Here is a 19,907-nt window from a genome sequence, read left to right on the forward strand (position 1 = left end):
GAGGTGGGAGACCATCAAGGTGCGAGCACTTACATCACACTGCGTTCTTGGACCCTGAAGTTCTTGAGGATATCCGCAGTGGATGTGGGGGAAACATGGGTTTGCGGTCCAGGGCAGACTGGGATTATTTAGAGTCTGATAGGAACCTGGATGGCCGACTACACAAGACAAAAGCATTTAGCCATGGCATTTCAGCTGAATCCAATGGCCAATGTTCGTGGTCTCTTTCTCGAGTATGTGTGTGTAACTGCCGTGATCGACAACCATGAATTCTCCGACAGATGAAAAGATGGTGTGCACCACGTCGACGGACCGATCCGTCGTGGCGTCCGAGGACAAGTTAGAGTGGGATGTCGATGAGGAACGTATGGCTAAGAGGAAGTGAGAACTCCCCGGCTCCCAGTAACACATGATTTTAAGCTTAAAGTAGCTCCATGAGTTGAGTGAGGCTAACGTATCATGTTCTCAGAATCGACATGACTGTGTTACCTCTCCTTGTCTTGGGTCTGCTCATGTTCCAGCTCGACCGTATGAACCTAGCTTCAGCACTTACAGCCGGCTTTGCGAGGGATATCAACGTCAGTCAGGATACTATCAATCTGGGAAACCAGCTCATGTTCATGGGCACTGTTGTCTTGGAGATTCCATGTAACTTGCTGTTACAAAGGGTGCGTCCGTACAAGCCAACGCTCAAACTTATTCACCTCCCCTCCCCTCCCGTTACCAGTCCCACCTCCAAAGTGCCTACCACCCAGATTTCATCCAAGCTCACTCACACGTCCGCGTAGTTTGGCCCCCGAAAATGGATCTCCCTACAAGTCCTCCTCTTCGGCACCGTCGCCACGCTCCAAGTCCTCGTCAAGAACCGCGCCGGCTTCCTCGCCATCCGCCTCATGCTCGGCCTCGCTGAGGCGGGGTACATTCCCGGATCAATGTACACCCTGTCGAACTGGTACCCGAAACACGAGCTGGCGAAGCGCATTGCCGTCTTCATGTTTGGGCAGTTTGGGGGCAACGCCCTGAGTCCACTGCTTGCTTCCGGGATACTGAAGTTGGCCGGAAAGGGTGGGTTGACGGGTTGGCAGTGGCTTTTCCTAAGTGAGTCCTCCCTTCCACTTTTTCCTTCGGCCTGTTAGATCTCGTGGACTCTTCTAATACTGTGTCGCAGTTGAGGGCCTGGCGACTCTGGTCGTTGCCATGATGCTCATCTTCCTCCTCCCCGGATCCCCCGACACGCCGAAACCCCTCGGAAGCCCAGGCCTGATTCGATTCTCGACGAGACAGCAGCAGATCCTCCAACAAAGAATGCAAATCGATGAGCCCGGAAAGAACGATGGAGTAAAGGGTATCGTAATCCCCTGGGCCCTCGTCTGGAAGACAGTCAAGCACTACAAGAGATGGCCACACTACGTATCCACCTTTTGCGTCTTTTCGACGTGGTCGCCGCTCACAACATATACTCCTTCCATCATTATGTAAGTAAATTCATGAACCTTTGCACTTCTTGCAGATTGAAGTAGCACTCTACTGACCCGCCTACCTCTACCTAAAGGGCCCTCGGTTTCGACCGCATCAGCGCCAACGCCCTGGCCGCGGTCGGCGCGTCTCTCGCCATGGCCGTCGTCTTCGCCTTTGCCATGCTGAGTGATAGCTCGAATAAGAGAGGATCGACGGTGCTGTTGGGACATGTGTGCTATCTGACCATACTGGTGGTGGCCCGGACAGTGCATCCGCACGTCGGGAAGTGGTCGAGGTGGGGTTTGTGGACGGCCATCAATGCTTTTGCTGTCTGCTACCACCCGGCGCATAATACATGGTTGCAGGTAAATTGCCGTGACCCCAGAGAGCGCAGCATTGGAATTGCGTAAGTAGTTGGTTCATCACAGAAAACTCGGGAGTACACTGACAGACAAGAAAGCATGTGGGTGATGTCTGCCATCAGTGGTTTAATGGTAGGATCTCAATACTTCAGGGGTAACGATCTGCCTTTGTAAGTTTTCCTCCCGGTCAAACTACTATAGACTTTTAGTTGACTTCTTTTTCTTTTGACAGCTACGACAAGGGCCTCTTGACGATGATCATTATGGTCTCGATCGGCATGGCGTTTGCTTTATTGCAGGAGGCCGTTTATGTGTTGCATAACAGGCGTGTGGCGCAAGACAAACACCGACCCGAAGACGGTTCTGAGCCGTATATTTACGTTCTTTGAATTGGTTGACCAAGCGTGAGCGGCGTTTGAATATGAATGATGGACTTGCTTTGATGAGAAAGAGAAAAAGTAGTACGGTACTAGGGAGTTATTTGGAGAGTTGAGGATAGAGACGAGAATTTGACTGGTGATAGGCTTGCGGCTCAGAACATAGACAACATAAAGTATGTCCTAAGATCATAGAACAATCTGTGTTTAACAGATTTCGCATTCCATATGCGAGGCATTGGGGAAGCACAGCTATCAGGCGCAGTGGCCAGTAATTCTCAAGTATTGTTCTACTGGGTTTGAGCGTGTTATACAAGAAATGAATACATGAATATCTCAGATTTGAATTTGTCCGAGTCTCTCATGAACGGTTACAAGATACAAGAAGAACACTATAGCCTAGTGAGAATGGTCATGTCCATGAATATGCTCATCAGACCGTCGGCTCAATTCCCGCTTCCCAACCCAGCCCGTCCCATTAGCCCTCAGTAACTCCGTAACCTGTCCTATATCAACGCCAAGAACCTTCTCAATGTACTTTGGCAACTCGGTATTATCCCAGTTACCAGCCATGTCGCCCTTGATGGTCCGTCCATTCTCGCCAGCACCGTAGCCGTACAGCGTGATATCGGAAGCGGTATGACCACCCGTAGACCAGTGCACACCCGCACGACTAGCCAATAAATTCCCCAGCTCCGAGCTCAGCGAGCCAGCGGCGAGGAGGGTATTCACCTCAGCATCTGTAGCATCAGCAAGCCCATACTCGGGCAAAATCTCACCCACCAGAAAGGCCTTCTTATCAGACCCAGTGTACGCGTCCCAAACATCCATCAAAAACTCAGTCGAGGCGTTGACCTTGACGAGGGGAAGCGGGTTGAAGCCGTTGAGCGTCAGACCGCCACACTCGTGATCGGCGGCCGACATGAGCAGGGTGTCTGGGTGTTCGTCGATCCACGCGCGGACGAAGCCCATGACCTCGTTGTAGTGGATTGTGTCGAAGAGGTGGGCGGCCGGGTCGTTGGCGTGGCCTGCGTGGTCGATGCGCGAGGCTTCGATCATGAGGAAGTAACCCTCTTCTCTGCAGTGGGTGTCGCGGTGGAGGGAGTTGAGGGCCGTTTCGACCATTTCTAGGAGGGAGGGTTCTTGTGAGGGTTGGCGGGAGCGGTCGATCTCGTACATCATTTGACCTGGCAGTTTGTCATCATCTATGTTGTCTTCACTGTGAGGGTAGAAGTGTTGAAGTACCATCATTAAAGAGACCAATGTAAGGAAGGCGAATGTCGCCGAGACCCTTGTCGAGCGCGTCAAAGGCCGACCGATTCTGCATCACGTGGTAACCGTTCTCCTGAGCGAAGCCAAAGAGATCAATCTCATCCTTCCGGCAGGAGGTCAAGTCGGACGCGGGCTTGAAGTAGCACCGGCCGCCTCCGAGGAGAATATCGGCGACGGGGCCGAGTGGATGCCCGTAGCCCATCTCAAGCTCCGCGATCTTGGCATACGAGTTGCGATCGGCAACGTGAGCCGCGTAGCCTGGCTGCCTGTCAGTGGCGTACATTGAATATGGGGTTACATATTACCAGAGTATTTTGGCGGTGGGCTACTTACACGCGGGAGTAGCGTGGTTGATGGTGCTGGTGACGACCAGACCCGTCTTCATGCCTGCGAGTTTGGCGGCCTCGAGGATGGAACCGACGGGTTCGCCAGCGGGGTTGACGCCGATGGCTGATGTGTGTGTTAGAACAGGGCTGTCGAATTCCCACGAGAGGCGCGCACCGTTATTGTAAGACTTCACACCGCAAGCAAAGGCGGTTCCAGAGGCGGCGGAGTCCGTGATGAGATTATCGCTGGAGAGAGTGCGAACGTTGCCGAGGACCTTCCAAGATTATGAGTCTGAATAACATAAGTGTTGGAGTATTCCTCAACGCACCATCTTATCAGCCGCAAGCTGAAAGCTCACAGGTGCTTTGGGATTCTGGCCATTTTGCAGCAATGAGACATAGTCCCTCGCCATTGTCTGAGAAGCGGGACCGTATCCATCCGGAACAATGTAGATGAAGTTCTTGACATTGGGGAGCGACAGGACAGACTGCACCAAGGCGGCGAAGACCACGGCTGAGGAGCGCATCTTGGAAGGCACTTCTGCGATGGATAGAGATCTTTGGGAAGGTCGTCAAGGTTGCAGCCATCGGTTTTACTCTTATAAGTATCCGTCCTCCATTTTCTTGGCCGCGCGTTGTAGTATCTCATGTCGTGTTTTATGCCGCCTGCAGCCGTCGCTGCGGCGTACACACTTGGCATGAAGGATCACATTCAATAGTGTCTCGCTAACTCTAGCATCAGGATCGCAATTTCTCGCTGCCAATATTGAAAGGACATTTAAAGAATCTGGAAACATGAGAGATGTTTCACTGGCTTGAAGCGTATCTGGATGATTAACACGAATGGTTCCGTCACCTGGCGCACATGTTTCGCAGCGTTCCTGGGGGCCAAGACGCTTTAGTGCCCGGGGTACGGCTTGGCGGTTGGAATGTGATCTCCGCTTGTCCCAATAGATGCTTCGGGATGCGCAACGTGCTGCCCGTGGCAAAAGTAGGGAAGCATATTCCAACGACTGCGAAGTTCAAAGCCCCGGTCTTTGCCTTGGCTTTGGAGACGAGAGGGGAAGGTGGCACGACATTGGCAGCCCACGTGCTTTGGATAATCATACTTCGATAAGACTTTGAACAGCTGCAATTACCATCTGCTTGGATGATGGAATGAAGAACATCTTCCTTCCGCTTCACTACGAAAAACCTTGGAGTAAAGCTATGAGATAAGGCAGGTTGAGGGAGACGGTGGAAATGAGACATATGCACTATTGTAAGCAGAGCCTCTTGTGAAACGTATTTCAGCCCGACTTTGCCAAGCCACAGTAGCTGATGAATGAAAATTTGTTTGATAGCCAGGATAAGATGTAGGGCACCATTCCCTACATGTGACGAGTATCCTCAATAATCACGAGGGAGACGACGGCGCGGTTGGCTATCATGCTCAGAACAAGAGCTCAGTCGCCAGGGTAGTGACGACAGACGATAGTCTCACGATGACGCGGAGTGTCAAGATGCAACGTTCAGAAGGGACTCTGGCTGTGACTGGACCTCATGTGGTGTCAGTCTAGGACTCAGGACTGTGATGGCATGAGACTCGGCCGAAACAAGCCACAAGGCAGGAGGTGTTTGTGGCTGATCTGCTGAAGTGTCAAGAAGGTTGACAGCATGACGTCAGAACTGAAGAGAGTCTACGAAGTATGTTCATGAGAAGGCTTGGAGGACTAACGAAGTGTGAGAAGCAGCCAACTTATGAATGAAATCGAGTGAGTGACTTGCAGTGAGGAGAGTGAGTGAGAGTCAGAGGAAGACGTTTTATTAGACTGAGGCGACGAGTGAAGCTTGGGCCAGGCGTGCACCGTTAGGTCTCCACAGTGCTCCAGGTGGCGTAAGCGCCGCCCCAATGATTGGCTGCTATCGCACGGGAAGAGTACAGGGATCCCCCAAACTGCCAATAATAGCTTCCCGCGCGTCTGCAGTCGACCTCTCCAGAAACAAAGACGCAGACACAAAACCACAAGACACCAAGAACCAAGAAACCCCTTCTCATTTCAAAATTAGTCTATAGTGGCCGGTTTCTCTCACCAGAGACCTCGTATAGACGTTGTTTTTCTTGGTGTGAGGCGCTTAAGCATACCATTTCTGCCCGTCCACCCACCGCTACTGCTACGGTGCGTGGGTGCTACGGTCTACCCAGTCTCGCGGCAATGGGCACCTCGACCCCGGCAACCTTGCGAGGGACTCCATGAACTAAGGTCTAGGTAATCGGTCTTCTGCTTGGCCACAAATCTAACATCCGATCACTCCCCGGCTAGCGAAGTGGGAAAGAAATGCAAGGCATTGGACGACGTCGTCCCCAAGCTACCGGGCCCTCATCTAAGCTGGGGCTCCATTTTCCAACTTAGGCCAGACCCAGCAGACTAAAAGCGTTTCGAATGCCTTCACAGCCCGGCTTGTTGAATGGGCCACGACAAGGTTGAGAGTTCTAGACCCTTGGACCACTTCTTGTTCTTGTCTTGCCATCAGGTCCAGTCATACAAGATGGAGCCTGCATCCTCGCGTGCTTCGTGTCTGACGAGTTGTCGAGCACACACCGTCCGTCATACCATCGTTTTTTCTTTGCCTGTCCGCAGTGGGTTTCGAGTCATATTGACTTCTTTCTCTCCCTTGCTTCCCTTTCACTCTCTCTTCTCTTCCGTCTTTTCTCGTGTTTTGTTTCTGCGTTCCTTTCTCCACGTTGCCATTCCTTGTTCTTTGTTGCCTTTTCCTACTCTGTTCCCAGTCTTCTGTTGATCGCAGCCTTTGTGTGCCTAGACGCCAGATCTGTACCCGCTTTCTTTCAACTATCTTTGGGTTTGCCTGCGAGCGAGGCAATTCGGTATTGAGACCGAATTCTTATTCATAATATTCTTCATATCCTGTGGAGAAAGAGCGAGTCCGAGTCGATATCCCTACACAACAGGATCGTCACTGCAGAACATCACAATGCTCCCTAGTCTACGTATAGCAGATGTCGTGCTGCTCCTCCTGATCACTCAGACCACGCAGGCCGGCCCATTAAGACGTGGTGAGAGGTTAGTAAACCTCATATCGAGACCCAATTTACTTACACTAACACATGTCGCAGTTTCCGGAGGGAGTGGAACACAACATACACTCAAAGCATTGCTGCTTCATCAAATAGTCTTTCACCCTCATCGTACGGCCCCGCTACCACTCTTGTCTCTCAGAAGCATCACTTACACCAACTTAGAGAATTAAGCAGCTCTGTTGCCCCGCCGGTAACACAGCAAGACCAAGATGGGACCACACCGACCCCAATCTTCGTCACCCTCGACGGCTCGTCAACGAGATCCCCGGCCGCAACGACACAGCCCGTGGACCAGAGTCCTTCTACATCACCGGCCGAGTCTACCGTACAGACCCAGACGATACCGACTACCACGTCGGCAGTCTTTCTGCCTCCCATGGACAGCACGATCTCCTTGCCGCCCCAACTTACTTCCGGCTTCAAGAACGTGTCGTCCGTAGTACCTGGAAACACAGCCTCAGCTTCAGGTATTGTTTCCCAGAGCCTGACAGTCACTCCCCATCTCGGAGTATCTCCTAGTGCCTCCTCTTCCGCTTCACCGGGTACACCGCTGCAGTCATCCCTCTCTTTTTCGTTCCCCATTCCTGGAGGGGAGACCTCAACAGCAGAGTCTACAACCATAGCCATAGCAACTCCTTCGTCTCTCGCTTCCACAACAGCCACCGCAGCATCAACAACTGTTCCAATCCCCCAAACCTCACCAAATACCCCTTCCTCCCTCCCCACAACACCAGCCTCCTCCTCAACCCCTTCATCAACACTCCAACCCCAAGTCACAGGGACACCAAACAACCAAGTCCCCACAATCCGCACCTCCACCCCAGCCGCGACGGCAACCATCTCCCCGGCCGTGGCAGCCAACAACCTCGCCTCCGCAAAGACATTCAACACCCTCTTCGCCTCTCTGACGGAGCAATCCGCCTGCACGGCCGGCCAAATCGCCTGCGTCAAAGGCAATGTCGGCATCTGTGGGGCCAACGGGGCGTTCGCGATACAGAGCTGCGGGTCCGGGACCTCGTGCTTCGCGTTGCCGATGACGACGACGGAGGGAGTTATTGTCGGGTGTTACGATCCCCAGGTTGCGAGCCAGGTCCTGGGCACGCCGGTTTCTGCGTCTACGTCTATGCCTAGTTCGGTGGCTACGACTACGACTGCGGTACCAGCGCCGCCGCCGGCCTCTTCTGACCTCGGGTATGAGAGCACTGTCACGATCACGCCTACCGTCATCGCAACGTACACCATTTCGGTGACCGCACCGGGTGCTCCTGGAACGACGACGTCCGCAGCTCAAGCCCCAGGCTTCACGACAACCGTGTTTGTCACCCAGACCATGGCCCCAGCTCCTGCGCCCTCATCGACAGCAGCAGAAGGACAAGACCCATCCACAACCTCGACTTCCATCCGCAAAACGCGCACCTCAACAGTGGAAGAGGAGACCTCAAAGACTGCCCACTCCAGCACAGCCAAATCTACTCCCGTCGAGTCATCAACAGCAGAACCCACCACGACGAAGACAGCGAGCTCAACAACAACAACCAAAGCAAGCACCCCCGTAACATTACCGGGGACGTTCACCGACACCCTCATCGTGAACCCCATCCCGACGGACGCGCCCTCCGCCGCCGCAGACGTGCCGAGCCCAATCACGACGCCGAAACCCCTTTCCATGCCGGCCATTGGTGCTCATCAGGGTGTGTCCGTCTTGACGGTGTTTGTGACTGTTACTGAGAAAGAGAAGGAGACTGTCACCGTGACTGTGACTAGGACTTGAAGCGGAGGGACGTGGGGAGGAGCTAGGAGTCAATACATTTGTGCCATTAAATTTACATACCTAATCTTGGGCAGAGGAACATAGCGTTGTTTCTGTTTCGTTTTCTAGCACTTTGATAATTCACAAAATAGAAAGAAGACTTCATCGTCATCAGTGTCTCTGTTGATTGATCACTAATTAATCATCCTGTGAAGCTCAAAATCGCATCCCCTTCGCTATGCGCTTTTGTCTATCTCTCCAGTGACTCCAAGTGTTGATTCCTTCTCATCCAGGATTCAAGGCAAAATGTCCGAAAGCTTTGCGCTCTGTCGCCCAAAGATGCAAATGTATCGCAAACCGCCTACTCCAATACCGGTCCAAAATCACTATGCCTAGTCAATCTCAATGATCTCAATGTCCGAGGTCACCAACGACGTCGTCGCTTCGGCCTGGACTTCATCCTCCACCTCGACTGTGCTTCTGCTACCACTTGATGTCTGTGTCCGGCTCGACTTCATCATCTTCGACGTGAATCGCTCAACCAAAAGTGTGCTTCCTAGAGGACGCTTCGCAGGGACGCCGCGACTCAACGATGACGCTGGTGATGCAGAATCGGAGATGCTCGTGCGCGATTCTGCCAGAGGCGGCGTTTCCATCATCTTCACATCATCGGAGACGTCCTGTGCGATGTGGACTTTTGGTGCGACTTCATCTCCATCGATCAGAGACCCCAACCATGCCTGGCGAAAGGACAGACCCAAGGCTAATGACACCCCCCTAGCCACACTGTTCCCAACGACTTTCCATTGGTCTTTGGGTGCCCCAAGGAGGACTTCGTGGTCTCGGAAGCCTTGCGCACGCCGGGCTTCCATGATCGTCAAAACGCGATCCTGTTCCCAATGCATGATGAATCCGACGCGGGCATCCGTAGGTGCGGGAGTAGTCGTAATCGTAGGCATGACCTTGCCTGGTAAAGCTCGTCCCCAAGAGTTAGATATAAGCTCATTAACCCTCTCACCTTTCTCCGGGAAGAGGCTCCTCTCGGCCACGGTCATGACTCCCTTCCCTTTGTTCCAAGTCTTGCGGAAATTCATTCCGTATGGGTGCATTGGGATAACACCCATCTGTGTGCGTAATCTTTTAGTGACACCGACGGCGACTCTGTGATCGGGAAAGCTGATACAGCAGTCTGCCTTTCCATCCATGATGTCAGGCAAATCAGTCGTCGCCTCTCGTGCACTGACAAACTTGAACGGGGTGGGCATTGCCAGCCGGTCGACCATTGAATTCCCGTTGGGAATCCATCCCAATCCTCGACTGCGGATCTTAGCCGTATAATGAGAATGAGAGTGGAGAGGCATCTCGGGAAGAGCTAGACCAGGCGCAGCAAAGCATAAGAAAACTCGACTGCGGCTTTGTGGTGATCCATAATTCCAGGCATCTAACAAGAAGACCTCAGCCTGGTATCCGAGCCCGACGAGGGCGCAAATCAACTGGCTGAACACATCCTCGCCTCGGCGCCCCTTCGGCTGGAGGATCTCCATGACGTTCTCAAGCAGGCCATAGCGAGGTCGGTACGTGTCAACGAATGAAGCAAATGCTGCCACTAATGACTGATTTTTGCGTTGCTCAGGAGTGGCCTTGTCAATGGTCAAGCGTGAGAAGCCAGGGCATGGGCTCCCACCCGAAATGAAGTCAACCATTCCGATCTCAGGTACCCTTTCACTAAATTTCCCTTGTAGGGCAAGTCGTTGGAGGTCGTCAATCGATCCAGCGAAAGGATGTACGACATTAGTAGCATTGGCAATGTAAGTATGGATGGCCTTAATGTTGATGTCGTTGGCCCAGTTCATCTCTATCGCCCCGCCTTCTTCAAGACCGCGACCGAAATTTCCACCTCCACAGAAGAGATCGAAGCCACGAAGCTTGTAGAACTGCTTTCTGGGATCAAATCCCTGCCTGAGCGGTATGGGAGCATCCTCAATGGAAATCATAACACCATCTCGCCATCGCTGCGTTATGAAGAATGCATTACCCACCCCGTTACGATCATATGGTGGTGGTATCTTTTCATCGGGGCGGAAGACTCGGACAAGACATCTTCCGTGGATGTTTTCCTGTCCAATAGTAAACTCTTCGTCAGTGTAGACAACTTCGTTGGGTGAAACATTCATGTCGGGCTGCAGGCGATGTCTGCGCTCCAGGCGGCGAAACGTTACTTCGCCTTCGGCGTCGGGGAGAGCTACCAACTCGCAGGGCTCGACTGTAGCGTCGTTACCTGGCTCTATGCTCACCAACAAAGTGTCTCCTGCTAGATAAGGAAATTCTGGTCTTGCTTGGCGGTGAGGGCATCGCAGGTGTTGCTCTCTGAACGTGATCCATTTTCTCTCTTCGTGGAGGTACGTCTGGCGACAAAAGAACTCTGCGTCGGTTCCAGACGAGCCTCCCCAGTCTACTTTGTGGACGGCCAATACCTCATCCTCCTTGATCTTTCCGACGGCAGCGTCGCCGCAGGTACAGTGGTCGGAGAGGAAAAGTTCGTTATTCCACGGATATCTCATAGTGCCGCAGAGTGTATGTGTCGGCGTGTAGATCCAAATGACATCGAAGCTCTTCTGCCGTGAATTGTGGTTATCGTGGACTTTTTGGACAAGCCCAAACCAGCAGTCGACATCACTGAAGCCAGAAGCGGCTTCTCGAACCCAATAGTCTTCATTGTCGTCTCTATGCGTGGAAATCACATCTCTGACTCGTACTTCCTGTCCGGTCTTCTCGACTATGTCCTTGGCTGCTGTATGAACTCTTGTAGCCCCCTCCAAGCCCAGGCCTCGAATGACGCCCCTTCGGAGCTTTCCCACCCTTGCGCTCGGACTAGTTGCCTCCATCATCGGTCCACAGGGTAGATGATGAAAGAGGTCGTTAACGTAAGGGGTTACTACTGTTCTGGGTATGTCAGCGGGCTGGCGCGTTTTGGGAGGCTTTGGTGTTGGCGACGGTGAAGTTTGTGGCGTGTCAGCGTCGCTTCCACCGGTCTTGAGCATCTTCTCCTGGCTATCGGTGAATGCAGTGAAGTCGCGAATCTCTCTCCAGAGATAGATAGTTGTAGCTCGGTGTCCAAGGACTCCGTAGGCTTCCTTATAGATGAATTGGACATTTGGTACAATTGCTGTGCAGAAGTCCTCTCCGGAGTATTGCCTCCGCCATTTGAAGAAAGCATCCGAGTGACCATGCGTATCTGCAAGCCATCGTGAGAAGTCGGATCGAAAGTCCCGGAATGTGACACGACGGCTTTGGTCTATAGCAGCGGAGAGATAGTCCACCACGTGCTTAGCCAGATCTGCAACCCAAGTAAACCCGGCATAGTAGCGTCGGTACTCGGGAGCCGGGCTTCCAAGCCGATAATACACATCTGGACCTTCTCCTTTGGCGATGGCAACGTTATAGTTGGAGCGTATCCAGATTTCAGAGCCGACTGTGGCCTCGGATACTCCGTAGTTGCCGATAGGCAATTCGTTGAATGGAATTTGCCGAACAAAGAATTGCCTCTCTCCCACAGACAAGACACCGTCGACGTACATCTGAGTGCAAGCGGTCTGAATACTCAGATGTTGCAGGGGACGCATCTCGCAGGGATACCGTTTCTCCCTGTAAAGCTTCATGTTGCCACCCGGTACCGTAGCGTCAATGTACACGGCGAAGTCATCGATCTCGAACTCAATGAAGTTTTGATCTCCATTGTCGCTGTTCTGCTGTATCTCTTGGAGCAAAGACCGAACCGCTACCCATTCTCGTTCGCTAGGTCGCTGCTCTTCGCCTTGGTAAAGACTCGCCGGCCTGGTAAGAGTGCTGAAAGGAATATCGACTGATATGTTCCGCCGAGGTGTGCTAGTTATCGCAGGTAGAAAAGTGCCTATTTTTTTGCCATCTTCGTCATACACCGGCTGCTCCTGTAACGGGGCTTCTGGTACCGCGTCGACCAGCATCGGCGATCCAGGGATAGGCGGTGCGGACAATTCATCATCGACGAAGGGTGGCGGTGCTAATGCTCCCAGACCTTGAAAAGGCACGCGATCCTCGAAGTCAGGTATTTCGTTGTTGTCGTAAGCATTGAAGAAAGGGTCCACAAGTAGATCCAAGTCATCCTCCCAATTGTGAGGGAGACCGCCATCAAAATCCCCCATTTCCTCTTCCTCTTCCTCTTCCTCTTCCTCTTGAGTAAGCGTTAGTGAGATGAGCCAACATGATATTGAAAGACAAAGAAAACATACCAATAAGCGGAGGAGGCATGGTCGATGTAGGTACGGCCCGAGTGTCGCACACGCATCAAATCCCTGCCTGGTGGGTGCTTTGTTTGCCGAACAACAGGGTAAGGCTTGAGGCTCAGCTGTATGTTGCAATCGGAATTGATTGAGGCCTTGCGGGAAGGAGTGGTCAAAGTGAGGTCGGTGAAGTACCTAGTCGCGTGTCTAAGCGAAGGAGGCGCGGTCGTTAATTGTGATGTCTTTTCTGAAAGGTAATGATCAAGTATTGGGCACCTCGGTGAAGTAGAAAAAAGGTCCAGCGAAGAATCTCGAATTGACCGATTTGAGTGAGTGAGAGACAGGTGTGAAGGTGGGTTGGTATAGTATGGATTTAGGCGATGGCAAGGTAGGGTGGTTACGCTGGCAGAAGGCAAACCACGACTAGCAATGGAAGGCGAGGTATCTTTTGCGAGGTCTTTCCTTCCTCAGAAGAAAGTACTAGACGGCGTAGATACCTAAGGTAGGTGAGAAATGTTCAATAATGAGAAGAGAGTACTAAGTATCTCAGTCTCGCCAAAGGAGTACCGAAGAGGGCAAGAAATCGGAAGAGCTCATCTACATTAGGATTTGAGCTTAGCATCCAGAACGATTGTTGACTTTCAGCCATTCTACAACAGCTGTCAGCGAATCTAATTGGGTAAGCGCGATCCACAATTAGTACCATGCCGCTGCCCGTTCCTGCAGCGGCAAGCGCAGGGTTTTCCGGAACCTCGAAAGTCACTTGCACAATACCGTGGTATACTACCTGTGTATTGAGCGTACTAAGTTCGGGCACTGCTTAAGGCGACGGCGCCTTGAATGAAACATTGTAGCATTAGGTAATATATTGTGCCTTTTTTGTTGGTATAAGAAACATGCAGAAGTATTTCAGGGTTTTATCCCATGAGGTGTTCTTTGGTGATTCCAACTTGTCCCAAGTACCTGAGCAATGAATTGAAGAAATGTCACGCCCTGCGCCTTGCATGGATTGGTTTTTAGCATAAGCCGAGGCAAGCCAATTGTGTTTCCACTTCTAAACAGTAATAAACGAGTATATCTTGGCATCTTCTTTAATTATTGAGTTGGGTATCTTTTGAAAGTTCAACAGCAGTTCCTAGTTTATAGACAAAAACCTAGGGCTCCACTTTACCATCCTCCTTTTCTTCTCTGTACTCGAGCACAATTCTCCTGACTTCGAAGACGACTTCGACAGCAATGAGGATAATGATGATCCACTCCAGTCTCGTACTATGCTGCTCGCTCGACATCTCCCGCAGGACACTCGCAATTTCTTGAGCATAGTCCATCTTCTGGTTCAACGTCCGGATTCGTACGTTGACGTCCAGCGCACGGCCAACCTGCTCATAGTAGCCTTCCAGACCCAGTTCGGATCGGCTGTCCCAGAAGATGTCTGGAAGAGAGTCAGTGAGTTCTGAATAGTGGTTGAGCCTCGCGCGAAGGCTCAACAGCTCGCCCGTCTTTTGCAAAATGAACTTCCTGCCCAACGGCAAGCCAGAACCCTTTGATAGCACAGAGGGAATCTTTCTGGTGCTCTCAAAGTAAGCCGTCAGCGCAGTTTCCAGCACTGCAAGCTTTGTACTTCGGGCCAATCCGGAAGAGAATGCAATCTTGGCGAGGGTCGTGTCCAGCCTGTCGCCGTCTCGCTCTTCGAGCTTTGTGCCTAGGACTACGATATCACCCTTCATACTGCTCGTCTCCTTGCTCGGATCGGACACGTACTCCAGGTCCTCCACCTCCCGAAGAGCCGGCTTCAGCGGCGTTTCTGCCGCATTCAGCAACTGCTTCGTGACAACGTCTGGGGGCAGGGCCCAAGTGACAATTGTTCCCGAGGGAAAAACGAAAATATCACCGCCGTTGACACCTCGTGCGTGGACAACCTCGCTCGCCTCGAACCCGCTCTGGTATGGATCAATATCAAACCCATGGGCCCGCAGAATGTCCAGAACTGCTCCCATATTAAAAGCTTCGGCAACACACACAGCGTTTATCAGTGTAGGCGCAGACACATCCATCGTCTCTGCTGGCACCTCTCCTGGTTCTCGTTGCGCCGGTCGCTGGGCAATAATCGCTACGCGCCGTAGGGAGTTCTTTGCGCCGGCGGAGCGCACCGCCTTACGCTTCGGTGCTGTGAGCTGAGATGATTCGTCATCTTCTTGCCTTGGTGGCCTCGCGGTCGGCTCGCCAGTGCTCTGGGAAAGGTAAACGTTCGAGGTGAAGAAGGTCCGCTTTCGAGGCATGCTCGCTGGTGTTGTGACATGGAAGTATCGCTGCGGGCAGGGCGTGGAGCGAGCGGTGTGCAGCCCGCGGCTGAGCAAGGATGCTATTGTGAAATGGGAAGGCCGCATTTTGAGCTTCGAGGCACCATTGAGCAATTCTAAGACATAAAGACAAGGAGAGAAAAAAATAACGTTGCTTCGCAGTTTCGCAGATGGCAGCTGTTGGTTTCTAAGAACCTTATGGAACCTTACCTAGGTAGGTACAAGCAGGGATCCTTTTCTTATCGATTGAGCTACCTTATCGCACGTGATGCATTGCGGAAAGCTTCCCGCAGTCGCGACGTTCGCCCCCGGTCCTTTTTTTCTATGGAACTTCATCAAGCTCCCCTAAGCCAAACGTTAAGTAGCCTCGTAGCATCTCAATCGCGGGATCACGAGGTTTTGCTAGCGAAGATGGGGCAATGCGGCCGCCGCCCATTTCCAGATCACACGGTATTGTCGTGACTAGGGGCCGATGGGTGCTTGGCCGCGACTGGCAAGCTGTGAGTACCTTCTCCATCTATGACAGCTCTCTCGGACTCGTAGTTAACGTGGTTCTTCGACCAAACAGCTATCCCAACGGCACAGCTACCAGCCCAGCCATACTGCCGCCGCAATACAACAAACACCTTCTTGGCAACTGATCAGACCGTTCAAACGGTCCCCCCAGTCACATGAAGCGCCAAGAGCCCCATCACGGCGCGATTCGATACGGATTGTGCGCCACGAGCGGTCGATATTCTCAGACTTGCTCCTTGCCGATGCTGCCGAACTGTATCGCCTTCCCTCCGAACCACCATCCGAATCCAAGCTATCCAATCTCCGGTTCCTAGCACAGTTGAGGTCCCCTCAGCTCAGCGTCATCACCGCACAGGAAATCCTCCGCCAGGTCCCAGAGCTCAGACCAGACATTGCGCGCCTGCTATGTGACAGTCGGCAATGGCAGGCAACCCTACGACAATTATCCGCAAGAGGTCATACACAGGCGGATGTGTCTAGTTGGGCTTGGATCATTATCCCGCGCGAACCGGACAAGAGGGTCGAAAGATTCCTAAGCAGACCAGGTCATAAGCCACTGTTTGTCTTGTTCTACCTGCTCACTAGCAGGCCGTACTTTCAGAGCTCCGAATCCTTGTTGGGGCTACTGAGGTACTGTAATGAATGGTATGCGGAACGACAGAAGTCGTACAACGATGCGACGCAGGCCTTTGACTTGGACTCGGTAATTACACCGGTTTTGTTTAGCAAATTGCTGGACAAAGTGTGTCAACATGCGAGCAGACTGCAGCCCGATGCGTTGCCTGATATCGCGGAGCTCTCAGTATCATACATCAAAATTATCCCGCATGGCCATCGCCAACCAGACAAGGCGTACAAGTTACAATGCCTGGTCCTCAATCGCGCTATACAGGCTGTATCTGTCGTATCGAGAAAGTCCCCGTATCAGTATAGCTCTTACAATTGGACAGCTGTGACGAAGCTTCTGTCACTATCTTCTACCTCGGAGAAGACCCTAATCATTGAGGAAGAGAGCTATCGGGCGATTCGGCAAGTCTTGCTAGCACTACCAAAAACAGCTTCAGAACGAGACACGGCCAGCACACTTGCCAGTCACTGGCCCCCATATCGGATTATGCGCGATGGCATGGAGGAGAAGTCTGGTCCTGAGGCCTACCAAAGCCGAGTTGTTAAGGCCGGTATCATGATGCAAGAGGGTGGATATAGCAAGAAGGATTTCGACTTGATCACGGATATCCTAGGTGGCATGGCTCCTGATGGCTCACCAACGGTCCAGACTAGGGCGAATTACCCGCGCCACCTTCGCTTTGAGCAAGGCGCATGGGCAGCTCAGATCCGTACGACTCGAAATGCACAAGAAGCTTGGGCCCTGTTCAAACATCCCCCAGAACCAGGGATGAAGCCAAAGTTTGAGGTGTACAGAGAATTGATAGCCAAGCTCTCCGCAAAGCCAGCAAAAGCCGGGCATCACAATCTCCCTGGAGATGGGAGAGAGGTTTTCCCCTACAACGACGAGAACCTCAGCGACTTCGAGAGGGCGCGGACCAACCCACCCAGCATTCGCAAGATTGTAGAAGAGATGTACAACGCAGGTATTCCCATCCGTGGACCATTCTTGGCTGGACTTATCAAGCAGTCACCCAGCATTGACGTCGCGTTGCATCACGTCGATTGCAGTAACTTGGAGGAAGGACTCAAAAGCAGTATTAGACAGAGCCTGAAAGACTACCAAGGTCTCACGGGGAGTGTGTTGACAAACCCGCCTCACGACATACTACACGCATTCATCGACCTGCTTTGTCGCCTTCAACCAAACCGAACATCGAATACACCCTCGCACATCTCCAACAAGAGCATGTATAGCATCCACTATGCATTTCAACTTGCGCAAATGGGCTGGGCTTCAACTGACGTCTCTGGGCGGGCGCCATGGGAGACGATACTGTTCAATTTGGGCAGATCAAACATCATGGTCAGCAACAGCATGCCCTCGGAGAACAATTTAGAAGTGATGCATCTGGCGGTCAAAGCCCTAAAGATGGCTGAGGGACATTCCGGGCTCAGTCTGAACATGATCACTGCATTTGCCAGTGTATTACGGAAAGCGGTTCAGCCCCGACTTGCCACCTTGCTTATCAAAGATGTGGCCAAAACGCCAGTCCATCCTGAGGAACAGGCAACTGACGAAATGACAACGGGAAGCTCGCGCGGAGAAGATGCGGCCGCTTCACGGATTTTAGACGAAGATGAAGAGTTTCTGTCGCTGTATCAAGCGCGGACCAGCAAGATCAAGAACCCCAAGGGCCGCATCTATCGACTTCATGGCCCTTCCAGCAAGTTATCATATCGCAAAATTCTTACCCCTATCTTTCAACGCGAAGAGTTGGGCCACAGCCAGACACCAATCGAGGCAGTACAAAAAGCATCGAGCCAACTCAAGGCCGCGTGGAGAGCACTCGCCACCCTAGGTCCGGCGTCCAAACCCGATGTGAACAAGCTCGTGACAGCAGCGACGATCAACACATACATGCGCACACTCGCGTTCCTCGGCGATCGCGAGGAGATGGTTCTGCTGATGTGGTGGATCATCCGCGAGTGGACTCCCAAGGCCGGCGGGAACCTTTCCTTGGCGCACGCGCGATACCTTGCGAGGGCATTCCGTGCGTTCCGAGCCTACGCGGAACCTTTGCTCGACCAGGAGACAGTGATGGCTTTACGCGAGGAGGTCACGGCGCTGAGCGATAGCAGGAACGGGGGACCGATGCACTGGCCTTCCGATGAAGAGGTGGAGGAGTATATATACGAGGATGAGTGGGGAAATCATCAGAACCTACATGAAGTCATCAAGCGTGGCCTGGCCATGAGGCAAGAACAATCTGGGTTGGAGGAAGTCACTCGGGAGAACGAGACACCCGACCAAAAATGTCGGATAGGAGTTGGACGTGTAAGATATGTATAATCATGACCACCCACTACATGATGGGAATCTACAACAGAAAGGGCCAGCATGGCAGGCGTCGTGCATCAAAAGGGATAGAATCGGGGAATACTTGGATAGATACCCAATTATACCAACACAAAGTTAACTCACATCAATGATTCCGGCCAGTTGTATCTTGAATGCATGATCTTGAAAAGCAGCATCGTCTATTAGATTGAAAATTGCAATGTCTATGTTCCTCTTCCCTTTAGAGGCTGTATCTTTCCTCCTTGATCCAGAGGCCGTAAGCTGCTCCACATAGCATGTCCATGTTTTCCTCATTCCTGTCCAAGAATAAACCAACGGGCCAGGTGACTACTCCTCGATGCTCTCTCTGGGACGCTTGATCTCAGGCATCTCACCATCGGCGCCCTTTCGCTTCGCGGAAGTCACGCGCACAATTCGCGAAGGTGTGCTCTGCGGTGAGTCTACTCCGAGATCTTCGCCGGGTTCGATCTTGCTCACAAAGCGAGTCAAGCTCTTCTCCCTCTTGATCAAACGCAACTCCTCAGTCGTATGCTCGAGGAGGGCGCAAGCAAGGCGGGGGTGAATGAGCAGGAGATCCTTGACTCTGCTACGTAGGCCAGCGTCCGTCTCATACTGCGGCATGATCATTTGCAGAGCAATCTGCAGTCCCTCCTCAATCTGATAATTGTTGAGTATGTAGTTGACGGTGTCGAGAAAGTCAGCATGATTGGTGTGGTTAGGCGCGATGGCTAGGAGTGCGGTTTTGGCCTGATCTTGTAATTTGGCCATGTTGTACGTCCTTGCTTTAACCGGGACGCAAGCAGTGAGGAAAACGCAGTTCTTATTGTAGTCGAGCTCATCGACTGTGCCTTCCTCGTTTGCCTGAGGTCTCTCTGGTTTGTTTTTGAGGCAGGGAACGTTGAAGGGCGTGTAAACACCTGTGTACAAGTACTTGAGGATCGCCTTGATACTGTTTGCTCCGGTGAGGACGAGACGTCCATTCTATAGGCGTTTTGTTAGCGAAGACACCTTGTTTAATGAGTGCTCTTAAAGCTAGAGCAGTTACAACTTACCACCAGAGGCAACTCCTCCCAATCCTTGCATTGACTGAAGACAACACACCGATGGCAGTGAAAGACCTTCTCCGACGCCTCGATCGTCAGGTCGCTCCATTTGCTGGAGTTGAACAGGCTGCCGAGGTCAATACCCACCATATTGAATCTCCTGCTTATGTTGCGTAGAAATTTGGAAGTGTGCTAGG

General features: G+C 52.3%; 7 protein-coding genes across 7 annotated transcripts; 3 read left to right on the forward strand and 4 right to left on the reverse strand.

Moving 5' to 3' along the window:
• Window positions 1-265: 265 nt before the first annotated feature.
• CPAR01_07519 (major facilitator superfamily transporter) lies at window positions 266-2,209 on the forward strand (the record flags this gene model as incomplete). Its single annotated transcript, XM_060491788.1, has 7 exons — window positions 266-381; window positions 470-668; window positions 789-1,098; window positions 1,169-1,475; window positions 1,553-1,864; window positions 1,919-1,990; window positions 2,053-2,209. The coding sequence occupies 7 exons, from the start codon at window positions 266-268 to the stop codon at window positions 2,207-2,209; spliced, it is 1,473 nt and encodes a 490-aa protein (XP_060350662.1).
• A 387-nt stretch (window positions 2,210-2,596) lies between these two features.
• On the reverse strand, window positions 2,597-4,322 carry CPAR01_07520 (alkaline phosphatase; the record flags this gene model as incomplete). The annotated part of the gene is made up of 4 exons (XM_060491789.1): window positions 2,597-3,384; window positions 3,443-3,727; window positions 3,803-4,070; window positions 4,125-4,322. 4 exons carry the CDS (start codon window positions 4,320-4,322, stop codon window positions 2,597-2,599), a joined length of 1,539 nt encoding a protein of 512 aa, XP_060350663.1.
• A 2,446-nt stretch (window positions 4,323-6,768) lies between these two features.
• On the forward strand, window positions 6,769-8,645 carry CPAR01_07521 (uncharacterized protein; the record flags this gene model as incomplete). Its single annotated transcript, XM_060491790.1, has 2 exons — window positions 6,769-6,857; window positions 6,911-8,645. 2 exons carry the CDS (start codon window positions 6,769-6,771, stop codon window positions 8,643-8,645), a joined length of 1,824 nt encoding a protein of 607 aa, XP_060350664.1.
• A 371-nt stretch (window positions 8,646-9,016) lies between these two features.
• CPAR01_07522 (cytosine-specific methyltransferase) lies at window positions 9,017-12,911 on the reverse strand (the record flags this gene model as incomplete). The annotated part of the gene is made up of 2 exons (XM_060491791.1): window positions 9,017-12,834; window positions 12,893-12,911. 2 exons carry the CDS (start codon window positions 12,909-12,911, stop codon window positions 9,017-9,019), a joined length of 3,837 nt encoding a protein of 1,278 aa, XP_060350665.1.
• Window positions 12,912-14,037: 1,126 nt separating this feature from the next.
• On the reverse strand, window positions 14,038-15,270 carry CPAR01_07523 (uncharacterized protein; the record flags this gene model as incomplete). The annotated part of the gene is made up of 1 exon (XM_060491792.1): window positions 14,038-15,270. One exon carries the CDS (start codon window positions 15,268-15,270, stop codon window positions 14,038-14,040), a length of 1,233 nt encoding a protein of 410 aa, XP_060350666.1.
• A 332-nt stretch (window positions 15,271-15,602) lies between these two features.
• CPAR01_07524 (uncharacterized protein) lies at window positions 15,603-18,658 on the forward strand (the record flags this gene model as incomplete). The annotated part of the gene is made up of 2 exons (XM_060491793.1): window positions 15,603-15,683; window positions 15,851-18,658. 2 exons carry the CDS (start codon window positions 15,603-15,605, stop codon window positions 18,656-18,658), a joined length of 2,889 nt encoding a protein of 962 aa, XP_060350667.1.
• A 336-nt stretch (window positions 18,659-18,994) lies between these two features.
• On the reverse strand, window positions 18,995-19,860 carry CPAR01_07525 (uncharacterized protein; the record flags this gene model as incomplete). The annotated part of the gene is made up of 2 exons (XM_060491794.1): window positions 18,995-19,648; window positions 19,720-19,860. 2 exons carry the CDS (start codon window positions 19,858-19,860, stop codon window positions 18,995-18,997), a joined length of 795 nt encoding a protein of 264 aa, XP_060350668.1.
• Window positions 19,861-19,907: the final 47 nt, after the last annotated feature.

This window comes from Colletotrichum paranaense (genome assembly GCF_030867605.1).
Source record: "Colletotrichum paranaense strain IMI 384185 chromosome Unknown Scaffold_5.1, whole genome shotgun sequence".
NCBI lineage: Eukaryota > Fungi > Ascomycota > Sordariomycetes > Glomerellales > Glomerellaceae > Colletotrichum > Colletotrichum paranaense.